General features: G+C 40.4%; 1 protein-coding gene across 3 annotated transcripts; it reads right to left on the bottom strand.

Annotated features, from left to right (window-relative positions):
• Positions 1–1,330: 1,330 nt before the first annotated feature.
• On the bottom strand, positions 1,331–12,073 carry rassf8b (Ras association domain family member 8b). Of its 3 annotated transcripts, none has more exons than XR_013786501.1 (5): positions 11,801–12,057; positions 6,900–7,079; positions 5,004–5,879; positions 4,467–4,596; positions 1,331–3,841 (listed from the first exon to the last, which is right to left on the bottom strand). XR_013786501.1 is itself a non-coding variant. In XM_079454113.1 (5 exons), exons 2-5 carry the CDS (start codon positions 7,009–7,011, stop codon positions 3,720–3,722), a joined length of 1,140 nt encoding a protein of 379 aa, XP_079310239.1. In that variant the 5' UTR covers positions 7,012–7,079; positions 11,801–12,044; the 3' UTR covers positions 1,335–3,719. The 3 variants fall into 3 exon arrangements, 1 of the variants encoding a protein (XP_079310239.1); XR_013786500.1 differs by having other exon boundaries at positions 1,335–3,841; positions 4,667–5,879; positions 11,801–12,073; XM_079454113.1 differs by having other exon boundaries at positions 1,335–3,841; positions 5,104–5,879; positions 11,801–12,044.
• Between the last annotated feature and the right edge of the window lie 215 nt (positions 12,074–12,288).

Raw genomic sequence — 12,288 nt, 5'->3', positions numbered from 1 at the left:
TGCTTGTTTTTTTGCATTGGTTCATTTTTGTCTGGAAATACATTTTTGATCATTTAGCAACTGTAAGCTTACCTAACATAAATGGGTTCCCAAGTTTACGTAAAGTCACAAACACAGACCACAGGTTAAATCTGTAAGTAAACAAAACCTTTTATACCCATACTAGTGTTGTGCTAATGCCCTGTACTTCATGGTGGTTGGCCTTAGAAAATAAGAGTAGGAGTAAAATTGGGTTTGGTTCGCATTAACTTCTTAAAGCAAACATTGTTTGAGGCTGTTGGGTAGCAAGTGACTATAGGTTTTGTACACTAGTTTATGATTTTATAGTTTGCGGAGTTATGTCAATAAACGAGGTTCTTGTAGAGGTGAAAATTGCTTGCAAAGTATAAACACAATCTCGGATCAATTGTTATGTGTTTTCTGTATAACCTTATGTGGAGATTGCACCATTAGTAAACAGAGGAACCACTTTGTTGAACGCCAGTCTATTATTGCGGTACTATTGATTTTCTCAAGCATATACATTACGTAAAAGCTTGATATCCCTAAAGGATTTTCTTATTAGATGTGTTTTTGCGCAGCAGTGAAAAGCAAATATCCATGCATCCTAATATTTGTCAGAATCTATGTGCAACTATGCAGTAAATGTGACAGTGATTGTTTCTGTGTTACTTTGATTCTTGGCACAGGATGGTTTTCTCAACAGGGCTCGTATTGCTCAGCCCCCTAAATCTCTGTAGTTTATTCAGCTCGTGCTTCAAGATTGTTCTGCTAGAAAGGATTCATTTTGGGAATTGAGGTGTTTGAACTTCGTCAGGTCTTAACCAGCTGCACACTCTTATTAAGCTGAGACTGCTGTTGTGATATTTTTAGGACAAGCTCTGCTGGTACCTTGTTACAGTTGCTAAGTGAATCTTACAAAGCTAGAATTTCCCTAACAAATGGAAATGACCATTTTTAATTTTTGAAGTCACATTATCAAATGACATCCTTTCGATCAAAGGTCCGCATGCCCCAGGGAGACCTAAAATGATAAATATGTATACGGCATAAGATCCATTGCGTTTCGCTACAGAGCACTCAGCACTGCTGTCCTACTGAAACCTCAAATCTCCATATTTCGTGATTAGTTTTTTGTTGTTGCCATAAATCATTATTATTAGTCACTCTTTGTGTTTTTCAATGGGTTTTGCAAATATATAACCCATAAAATGTATTAAAACATGCTTGGCAACTTTGACAACACAGTATGTAATCATTTTAAAAGCACAGTGTTTTCACAAGTTCCAAGTTGCCGACTGCAACAACTTGAAAAAGACACAACAAAACAAGTTGCACTATTCTAAATTTATTTCATATTTTACACTGCTCGATAAACATCTCAACATAGACATTTTTTATCCCAGGCATGTAACACTTCCCTAGACAAGGAAGTGTTTCAGCAAACATAATTCTTTCAAAATAGACTTGAGTAGAAGTCTCTTGCTTAAAGGAATTTTGGTACTGCATGAAAGGTCGAAACCAGTGATCCTGATAAATAAAACTATATAATGCCATCTGATCTGAACAACTTTCATCTGAGCTGAATGTTATTTTAGTGTGCGTAACAGCAGGTGATATAAACTCACACTGTTATTTACTAATACACACACACCAGTCCTGCACCTTGAACTTGTTACAGTTACACAGATATTAATACTGGCATTCAGTTACAATACACCTTTATAAAGTCTTAATAGCGCTCTGTTAGGTATTAAATGCCATAGGTGGAACTTCAGTCCTTCATGTATCTCACAGGCTCATAGAATGTCAGTGCATGCAGCCTAACAATACTAAAAATAAAGACGTTTACTTCGTTTCAGCTGTTTTAACAGCTTAACAAAGAGAGTGAGAGAGAGTTGTGCAACTTTTTTTCAAACAATGTTAAAAATAGTCTCCTTTGCTACTGATATGTTGTTATAGGCTATTTACACTTTTTTAGTAAGGCATGCTTCTCAACATTCCCCTCTTCATACAAACGACTGAGTTTCTAAGTGCCACCGAGATGCTCTTTTGCATACTGAGTACCAGTTCTGTGCAAGATCTGTGTTGTTCAGAATGTTTCGTTTTTATCAAAGAGACAATTTAAACGACTCACTTTAAAATCAAAACACTGTAAACGAAACCAGATCATTTGTTTACAAAAATATCAAAGCAAGTCAAAAAAGTACCACCCTAAATCTTAACAAGCCCTTTCTTAGATATGCTTCCAAGAGCTTCTTGCTTATTTCCTTAGTAAATGTTAAAACAAATGGAGCCACTCTGCATGTGTGTCTGTCTTTAAAGTGATAGTTCTGTGATAATTTACTCTTGTCATTTCAAACCTTTATGACTTTCTTTTTTCCGCAGAACACAAAAGATGATGTTTTGAAGAAAGTTGGTAACCGAACAACCGCACCGGCCCCAATGAACTTATATTGTATGGACACAAAACGAATGCAAGTGAACGGGTGCCAGTTAACAACATATCTTTTTTTTCCAGCAGAGGGAAGAAAGTCATACAGGTTTAGAATGACAAGGGGGTGAGTAAATGAAATCATCTTTACTTTAAGGGATGCATCCTTATATAGTGAAGCATTAAACAAAAATAATGTCATCAATATTTTAGAACTGCTTCCCTGCGCATACACACAATTACAAATCTCGACATTCATGCAAGAATTTATGGCTGTCCACAACACTTTGGTTCGATTAGAAATAATGTTTCTGCTGTCAAGGTAATTCCATCCCTCAGAAAAATGAACTGCGTGTTATTGTTAGTAAGTGAAAAATGACATCTCTAAATATGCTTTTCAGATAGATCCGCTAAATACAAAACTTAAGACAAAATGATATTCTGCGTCAGACATCATTTGCATTTATTGGCCAAAAAAGCCCCAGCAAAATCAGGACTTGTGCGTAACTACATACTGTACCTGCATAATTCATACAAATGCTTTTTTACATGAGCTGTTCAGCACAAAAAAACGTTTCCTTTGCATTATTTTAAGAAGGTAATAAAAATCGCTACAAGCTGTTTTCATGCAAAAACACCTTTCCTGTTTCTCTCTCGCAGCGTTTCGTTTTTGTATTTGCATATCACATGCACCTGTTCTCCTGGTTAGTTCTATCAAACACAGAAAATCATTCTTCAGCGTTTTAGATTTCAGTAAAATTCCACAGCAGATGTTTTGGCCAATAAAGTGCAAACGAAGGCGAAACTCCACCCCCTTCAAAGCTTTCATCACGACTGTAAGCCATAAAATATCAGCTGCATAATTCATCATCCTCGACGACCTTTCACCATCTCCCTGTATTCTCTACTGCTTGCATAATCACATTGAGAGTGAGGTTTATCTGGAGATTCATAAACATTCTTGAAAGAAAGACATCATAATGCTGTATTTTCGGACTTGCAACCACCAGTCGAAGGGTAGAACAGAGGCTGAGGCAGCGTGTTATGTCTTTTTTCTGTACGAGTATAGTAATGGCCATGTTCAAGGGCCTTACAGAGCTTTGGGTCCGGTGAAAGTTTAGCGTACATTCAGATGGAGTGGTCTGATTGGGTTTTATCCAGCCATCAAGGAATCTTCAATATTTTCTGTAGCACGAACAGATTCAGGAGGTATGATCACAAAAATAAACCTTCATGGTCTGGAAGAATAGGAAAAGCAGAATGCTTTTGGCCGAGATGTTGGAAATCAGACGTAGATTCCTTCTGGGTTAAAGGTTGTGTTTTGGGGACTTTGCAGAGCTCGTAGGTCAGCGGGAAGCTGTCGGGCTGATCCGAGCCGCTTCAGAGAACCAGGCGGAGTTTCTGACTCTGAATAGAGAAACAATACAAATTGAGAGTTTGTCATGGACAAAAAGGAAACAAATGTAATTTAGCTAAATAAATATACCACGATCAAAACTTCTGTAAAGGTGGCAAAATTAAACAATGGAGTTAGATTTTTGTATAAAAAAGCAAAATATCAAAGTGTTTACGTCAAACTAAATTTGATCACCACTGAGTCTAATGTGAAATCGTATTCCTAATGCAAAAAACCACTTCTTTAAAAACAAGGTTTCAAAGCCGTTTAAAGGGTCACTCCTCCGAAAAATATTCTGTCATGATTTACTCACTCTTAAGTCAGTGGACAACTCATAAGAATTTATATTATTAAGACTGAACCACTGGACTATTTCGACAATGTATTTACTCACATTCTTCGCTTTGAAAGTTGGTTGCGTTGCAGTCGATGGGGGATTCAGAAAGCTCCCTTACCTCAACAAAACTATCTTGATTTGTGTTTTGAAGATAAACGAAGGGTTGTCAAATGACTTGAGGGTGAGAAATTCATGACTGCATTTTCATTTTCGCAGGGTGACCCTTTAGGGGACGTTTTTAATGACTTGCATCATAGGTGCTCTATTTCTCAAATATGTCAAAGTATTTGTGTGTGTACCTGTGTTAACTTCCTCCTCAGCAGGGTCTGCTGGCAACACCGTTACTTTGGTGCCAGTCTGTTGAATAAACTGTTGGAGGTTGACCTGCCTCAGCTCCTTGGTTAACTGTTCCAGCTCCTGATCTCTCTCCTAAATCAAAGAAAGGCTCAATAAACCATAATCTAAAATAAAAAAACAGATACATTTCATTTACACCCACACTTCAGATCTCCAGAATCTCTTCCACGAAACATGTGCTTCATTGATGAGTTCGCCGTGCTATTAGGTTTTGTGTATCCCTGTTATGTAATGTTCACAGTGACTGCAAACTAAACTGGAACACATCCTTCTCCTTCTTCTATAAACTCTGGCAAACGTCTGGTCTTTTACGTAACATCTGCGACCCCTACCCTCCTCCCAGCTCCTTAACATGCTGCTAAGCCGATTAATCGCATTTTTGGAACTTAAGGCCTAAGAGTGCAAAACAAAAAAGCAGCTCTAGTTTAGCGTTTTAGCGAGGCGCTGCGCCTACTGCATTACTGCATGAAACACAGCACTAGGAACGTCTCTGCATTGCAGGGCTCAACAATAAGGATGTCCTGCTGGCTCTGCTGGCAAGTCCAGCTCAGCACGAGCATTTTCCAGCCGCGCTCGCACCTCCATCTCGTCCGCCAGCCGTGTCTCGATCAGCTCCTGCTGCAAGCGTTCTGCCTCAAGCCCCGCCTCCATGCACTGAATACGCGCAAGGTACTCTCCCAGCTGCTGCTCGCAGTCCTGCACACGGCTGCGCAGCTCCTGCAGCTGCTCGCGCAGTTGCCTCTCGTTCTCGTGCTCGATCTGCAGCTCGTTCTCCCAGAATTCCTGGTCGTTTATCTCGGCTTCATTTCTGCGGACCTGCTGCTCCAGTTGGACCAGCTCCTCCTCTTCCTCCTCGGTCAGTTGCTGCTGAAGCTCAGTCTCGCAGCGCTGAAGTTTCTGCTCCAAGACGTGCAGCTTTTCCTTCTGCAGCTGCACCAGGCGGGAGAGCTCCTGTGTAGGTGCTGGGGTGCTGCAACGATTTCCATTACCTGTTCGCTGCTTGGTTTCGCCTTCACGACTTTTTCCGAATATATCAAGCAGACCCTTGGCACCACCGCTGAAAGTAAGCGACTTGCGTTTCGGTTCACGCCGTTTAAGGGATCGGTCGTTGGGCGTAGGGCGGAGCTTTGCCATGGGAGGGAGACTTTGGCGGTATAGGCTGCGTTCAGGGGCCCTTGCAGAGGTGTCAGAGGTGGGGCGTTCGCTTAGAGATGGGCCTGTGCGCTGAAGTACCAACTGCACGTCACTAGCGTACTGGCCCCATTTATTGAGCGACACTACTGGATTTTCATGCGGTGCCAGATGTCTTTCTGTCTCGCGCCATTTTTCTATCAGTGTGTATCGTCCAGTGCGCCCTGCAACACAAAGATTCAAACGTTTTTTAGATATTAAATCTAGACAAAGATGTAAACATTTGATTGTTTCCGGCTACTTCTGGTTTGTGTTATACATAGGCATTCATATCAAAGAAACACAATTCCAAAAGTAGTAAATGCTTTCAAGTTCCCCAAAACATTCTTTCTTAAAAAAAGATGTGTAGTATTAAAGAGATAGTTCACTCAAAAATGAAAATTGAAGAGCGTTGGCAATCGAACAACGATGGTACCCATTCACTTCTATAGTATGCAAACAAAACCAATGCAAGTCAATGGGTACCACCGTTGTTCATGTTGAAAGTCGGTTATCAACTTCAAAATATCTTTCGTTGTGTTCATACAGGTTTGAAATGACAAGAGGGTGAATAAATGATGACAAAACTATCACTTTAACACAATACCGATAACCGTGTTTTTTAATACCATTGTTTTGGCTGTTATATTGTGACACCTCTAGTTGGGATACTCAAATGAAAGCAATGTTTTGATATTACATCAAATATTTACATTTGTCTTTGCAAATTAGTTTTGGTTAGGGAAACACATTTTTACATTGAAAAAATAAAACAAAACCACATGAAATGTTTCACATGAAATGCATCTGACATTTTCTCCAAAGACCAGGCACCTCAATCGCACAAAGACTGTGTTTTATTCCCTCATTTCATGAATAAGCCCGGTCTTATTATTCCAGCTAAAGGGGTAAAAAGGGTCAAAGTCTGAGACTGGAAGGGACAATACTGCATTTCACTGCTCCAATCTCTGATCTCCAAGATTGCTTGTTGTCAAGGAAACAAGCATACTGGGAGTAATGTTGTGTACAAAACAGAGGAAATGAGACACGGAGGATTAATGGGGATGAACATTCTATAGAAAGTATTACCAATACGGTACATTAGTTATACACCCATAAAACCGCTTTATGGACATTTATAATTGATTTACAAACATTCTTGAATCGTTGACATGACATGTATGACATGACAATTCAGGTCTTACCTATTGCTTGGGCCAAAGCGATCACAACCTCTTGACATGTGGTGACCTCTGTGACCCCACAGACGATGCGCTGCACTCCATCCACCCACACCTTCAGCTCCATGCCTCTCATCTGGATGATGCCATTCTTCACCTCTGCAGGCACCCGTTACCAGGTCTGCATTCTGCTCTTATCGCCGCCTGGACCAGTAAAACCACAGAACGGTACATAAGAAATCATTTCACCACACACAAACTGCACATCCTCTCTTTTTAATCTTAGCCCCGAACGACATGATTCTCTATTAGCATAAGTTTACCAGTGTTTATGATATATTGCAAGTATTCATGACACCGGCAGACTGGCAGATGGTGTCTTTTAGGTCCTTCTGTAATAAACAGGGAGGGTTTGGCCACTGCAGTGCTAAAGTTCTTCTCTCAGCTTGCTGCCACAGGCCACTGATCTGCACGCTCAGGCAATGAAACGCTCACATTCATAAGTAGCATATTAGTGAATGACCTTATAATAAGACATTCACCCGGCTGAGAACCGTTCGAGCTGAAGAATCGGTTCAAACAAGCCTTTGAGGACAGTATGGTGCCCACTCCCATGAGACTCACTCATAAAGAATAAGTGAGATGAGCTGTATAACCTGACAGGTAATAAGTCTTCCAGTATGTGTGGTGAGAGACAAAATGCTCTGTTTGTCTTTGTATTCTTGTTGGGCCATCTGAAAACTGAAGCCTCTTTTGATATGTAACCGTAGATTTACAGCTTTCCTGATATGCCATCTCACACACAGCTGATAACCTTGCTGTATTTTCATGCTCATATCTGAAGTACCAGACCGTTTTAGTGCTACTCAAGTGTGTAATGTTTCTTAGTATTGCACTAGTCATCTCAGCGTGGTTGTATGAAATCTTGTCTGTTTTGATAGTCAGGTTCTGATCTGGCAACCTCCTGTGGGTCACAAAGTAAAACCAAGAAGCTACATAATAATTCACACGTGCATCAGAAAACTCTCATGAGCTTGTTAATGCAATGTTCTGTTTCACTGGTTCAGCAATGTGGCACACAGTTGTGCCGTGTTGTTTCAACAGAAGTATTAAGGGCCCATGAACTGCATTTTTGTGTTGTTTTTTTGTCGCATTATGATGTCACACTAACATAAAGTGGTATGGCAACTTGGATTAAATAAAGGCAGTTTTCACCTAAAAAAGTAGCAAAAAGTTTTGACTTTGGAAATCCACAAGATGTTTTATAAGTCAAAAGATCAAGGAAAATGTATTTCTCAAATCAATTTTGTTTTTGTAACAAGCAATCAAAAAAATTATAATCCCAATAATAAATCCAACATATATAGTTGAATCTTCAAAATATTTATTTAACATTTTGATTTGTTTATAAATGTGTCGGTTGTATTTTGTTCAAACGTTTGTACAGAGTTAAAAAACGAAAACAGAAAGTTATATTGGATTGGCGTTGGACCAGCTTTGTTTACATTTTCCAAAGCGGTCTATATTTTGGTTTCCATCACTTCGTAAAAGCTCCACCCCTGAAAGTAATACTTGTCAGCTGAAGAATCTGCGTTTAACTGTATTTACATACAGGCATCTGCCCCAGACAAGCTTCGGCTCAACCTGGGGCTAAATTTAACAAACTCAAGGCTTTGGCTGCCTGTCGCTGTAAGGTAAAGCCGAGGCAGCTGCTAAAAGAGACGTAACGCGTATAAACTCGCATTCCAGTCGACTCGCATATCTGATGTCCATAAACATAGATGAGTGCAGTTTGTATGACTGGATCCCACATTAGTCCCAGCATGCTTTAATACTCGAACATGCTCTGTCAGGTCAATCACTGGCTACTGACTTTAACAATTAAAAAGTTGATCATATATTACAACAAATTCCAGGCCCAGAACATTTGTTCAGACTTTAATTCTCTGGCATAGTTCAGCTTCACTTTTTCCACATTGTGTCATGTTACAGCCTTATTCCAAAATGGATTCAATTCATTATTTTCCTCAACATTCTACAAACAATACCCCATAATGACAACGTGAAAGAAGTTTTAAATCTTTGCAAATGTATTAAAAATAAAAGCACATGTACATAAGTATTCACAGCCTTCTTTCACTTTGTCATTATGGGGTATTGTTTGTAGAATGTTGAGGAAATAATGAATTGAATCCATTTTGGAATGAGACAAAATGTGGAAAAAGTGAAGCTCTGTGAATAGTATCCGGGTGCGCTGTATTTCTTAATATCTACTTTGTGTTTTTAGTTGGGGTGTTATCACCTCAACCTCCTCAGGACTCTAACGGTGTGTCAGCTGTGGGGGGGTCCAGACCTAAAACAATGGTCTTCTTGAGAGACTCCCACCCCTGCAGCCCTCCCAGCATGACTGGACACAAACAATCCATCTCCATGGTGATAGTTTTGCAGCTTTGTGAATCTCTGCCATAGCCAGCTGTGACCGGCTTGGGAACCAACAAAAAGCAGCAATTAAGGAACAATCTCTATATTTTTTTACTTTTGTCAGGGTCCCACTGTATGACTTTGTCGTGTCAGGGGTTCACGCCGAAAAACGCACAGACGAGTCAGTTCGGGAAAACCCTGCTGAGCTTCACACACTGACGAGCCTTGTTTGTCAGTACAACCTCTGTGTTGAGCATGAGAAAACGTTTAGTCTGAGTTTAGTGTCTCTGGTAACTTTAGTCTAAAATCAATATTGTTTGCTTGATAGTAAGCATTTGCGTTGCAGCCATGTTTAAGCATGAAGCCTCTTTGTGAGAAGCAGCTTCTGCAACGCCAATTACAAACATCGTAATGGATGAAACATTATTTAAATAATACATCTTATTGTCATTTGTTAAGATGGCAGATAAGATTTGCTACGCAGCTGCAAATGTGTTCCGACTGCCTTTTTATGCACATTGCTATGTAGTTGCTAAGTTGTTCAGGATGATTGTTATTATATGCTTGTTGAAAAGCCCATCTCCCTAGAGATGACTAGGGTCGAAAATTGTCTCAACATATTTTAATGTACAGTATAACTCAATGAGTTACTTACTGTGCACATTTTAATACGTAATAGTTTTGCAATGACCAGTACTGCCTTAGTGAGGTCCACTACTAAAATGTATGAGAATAGGAAGTAGTAAGCACAGATCAAATTGTGATTTTCAAGGTTTCTATATGATTGTGTTCTTGCTTTGAACACAAATCCTTTCATTTCCTCGAATTGGAGGATTTGGGTTCCAAGGAGGGAAGCGAACTGTCTGTGACCTGCAAAAGTTGCACACTCTTATAAGGAGTCTGAATGTAGATACTTCATTATTAATTACATAAAGCTCCTGAGTTTTGTGACACTAAAATGTAAATTTAGTTTGTCCGGACAGATGGGTGTTGGGCCTGGACAAAACCAGACATTACAAACCAACATTTAGGCTGGTTTCACAGACACGGCTTAGTTTGAGCCAGAACTATTATGCTATAATAACTATGAATTAAGATATGTATGTCGCTTTTATAAAAATGACTTAGAAGAATACATCACCGGTGTGCATTTTGAGACAAAACAACACACGTGCATCTTATAAACAGACAGATAGCATCCCGGTTACATCTCAGTACCTCCACACTGTTGTCTACTCTCATCCTGCCCTTCTTTCTTCATCTTTCCTCTCTTCTCATTCGGTAGGTCCAGCACTGGATGTGTTTAACACATCGTATGTTTGCTGTCATTGTCTCTAAACAGCTATCCACCATGAGCGGATATGATTAGTAGGTGTTGAATGAGCCAGCTGCTATTGTGTAACACTACACTGTGAGTAATGAGAGAGTGAGGCATGTGTAAACAGTTCTGTCAGCGAGGAGCATGTAGACCGGCGAGTGGGACGTGGGATGGTTATCGGTGGGTCAGTTCTGTGAGTGAAGCATATGTACGAGACAGGCACACAGTCAGGGGTGAAGGTTTTCACAGTATAGTATAACTGAGCGAGACGGGGCGTTGCATTGAATGCTTTATATTTTCCTGAAGCTGAAGAACAAGAATACAAACATAAATGTAAACCAAAGACACCGTAGACGGAAAAGAAACAGTTTAGCTCCAATTGCACACAGGTCATCAGCAACATTTGTGGTACGATACTTTTGAGCATTTTTGTCTGTTAGTTTCAGAATGAATAGCACTATGACTATTCAGTCGTCGTCCGACAGTAAAGACAAACATGTCAAAGTAATTATTCTGCACTCCTGTAAATACAGATTGAATGTTTGACCCAAATGAACAACCAGTGTAATCCTGTGCACAACCGTGATGACTTCTTGACAACATAAGGCCAATATGATGGTTTTAAGAGAGTTTGAAAGACACGCGTGACACGTCAAACTAACTTTCATTAAATATTAGGTCACCAATCCACTTGAACCATTATACAATGTCATCCATATACACAGAAATGTTGTATTATCATTCAATAATTGTGAAGGTCATGCATGTTCATATTCACACTTAAATGCACATGCATAACTGTTCTATTAATGAGAGTTGTTTGAAACCGTGTGTATGAGTAAGTGATGGTGAATGCACTGCTGTAACGTTTATAAGTTTAGGAGGGGCTGCAGGCCTTCTGCTTGTCTGATGGAAAACACTGACCATCGTTCGGCTATTTTCACGCTTTTTTTAACACGCATGAGAAGATATGGGCTGCCGAAACCCCCTGACATTGACCGGACACTGTGGCCGCCGCGCGCCCGCACTCCCGCGTGTGTCGATTTAACGCATCGGCATCGCGTCCCGTACGCAACTACCTAACGGTCCCCCATGAAAACACATTGAATACACGCCGCGCTCCTTCGCGCTTCACGGCCGATGAAAAACACGCCGCAGAGACATCTATTTAAAACCACGTTCGTACCTGCGTGTGTCTGCGGTCCCCGGACCTTCACGATCCCCAGTCCGGGTCTACTCGAGTCCGCCCGAACAAAACCGAGATTTCTGTTGATGATCTGTTTGTATCCTCTCCGTGTTTCCTCAAAACTATTTTCATGTGACCGAATTGAATAAGGTCCGGGCAGAAGAGCTTCGCGCGTTGAAGTTGACCCGTTACATCAGCAGAGGATCTGCCCTGCGCTCTGACTCGAGTAAATACAGTGAGCGGGACCGGGACACCGCAAGGCATCATGGACCGAGCGCTTTAAAGCCGCACAGCCCACAAGTGGGCTCGCCGTACACAAACCCCATTTACTGGAGATGTTACATTTGTTTTGCAAACTCGATTTTATTACGACTACAGATTGGCAACAGCAGTGCCAAATATTAAGTCATTATTAAATGAACATGACAATAAGTACAATAATATGTATTCTTCAATGAACATGTATTTTATTACATGTATTATACTCA

The sequence above is a fragment of the Barbatula barbatula genome (genome assembly GCF_947034865.1).
Source record: "Barbatula barbatula genome assembly, chromosome: 4".
Taxonomy (NCBI): Eukaryota; Metazoa; Chordata; class Actinopteri; order Cypriniformes; family Nemacheilidae; genus Barbatula; species Barbatula barbatula.
This window is presented reverse-complemented; position numbering and strand designations above follow the sequence as displayed.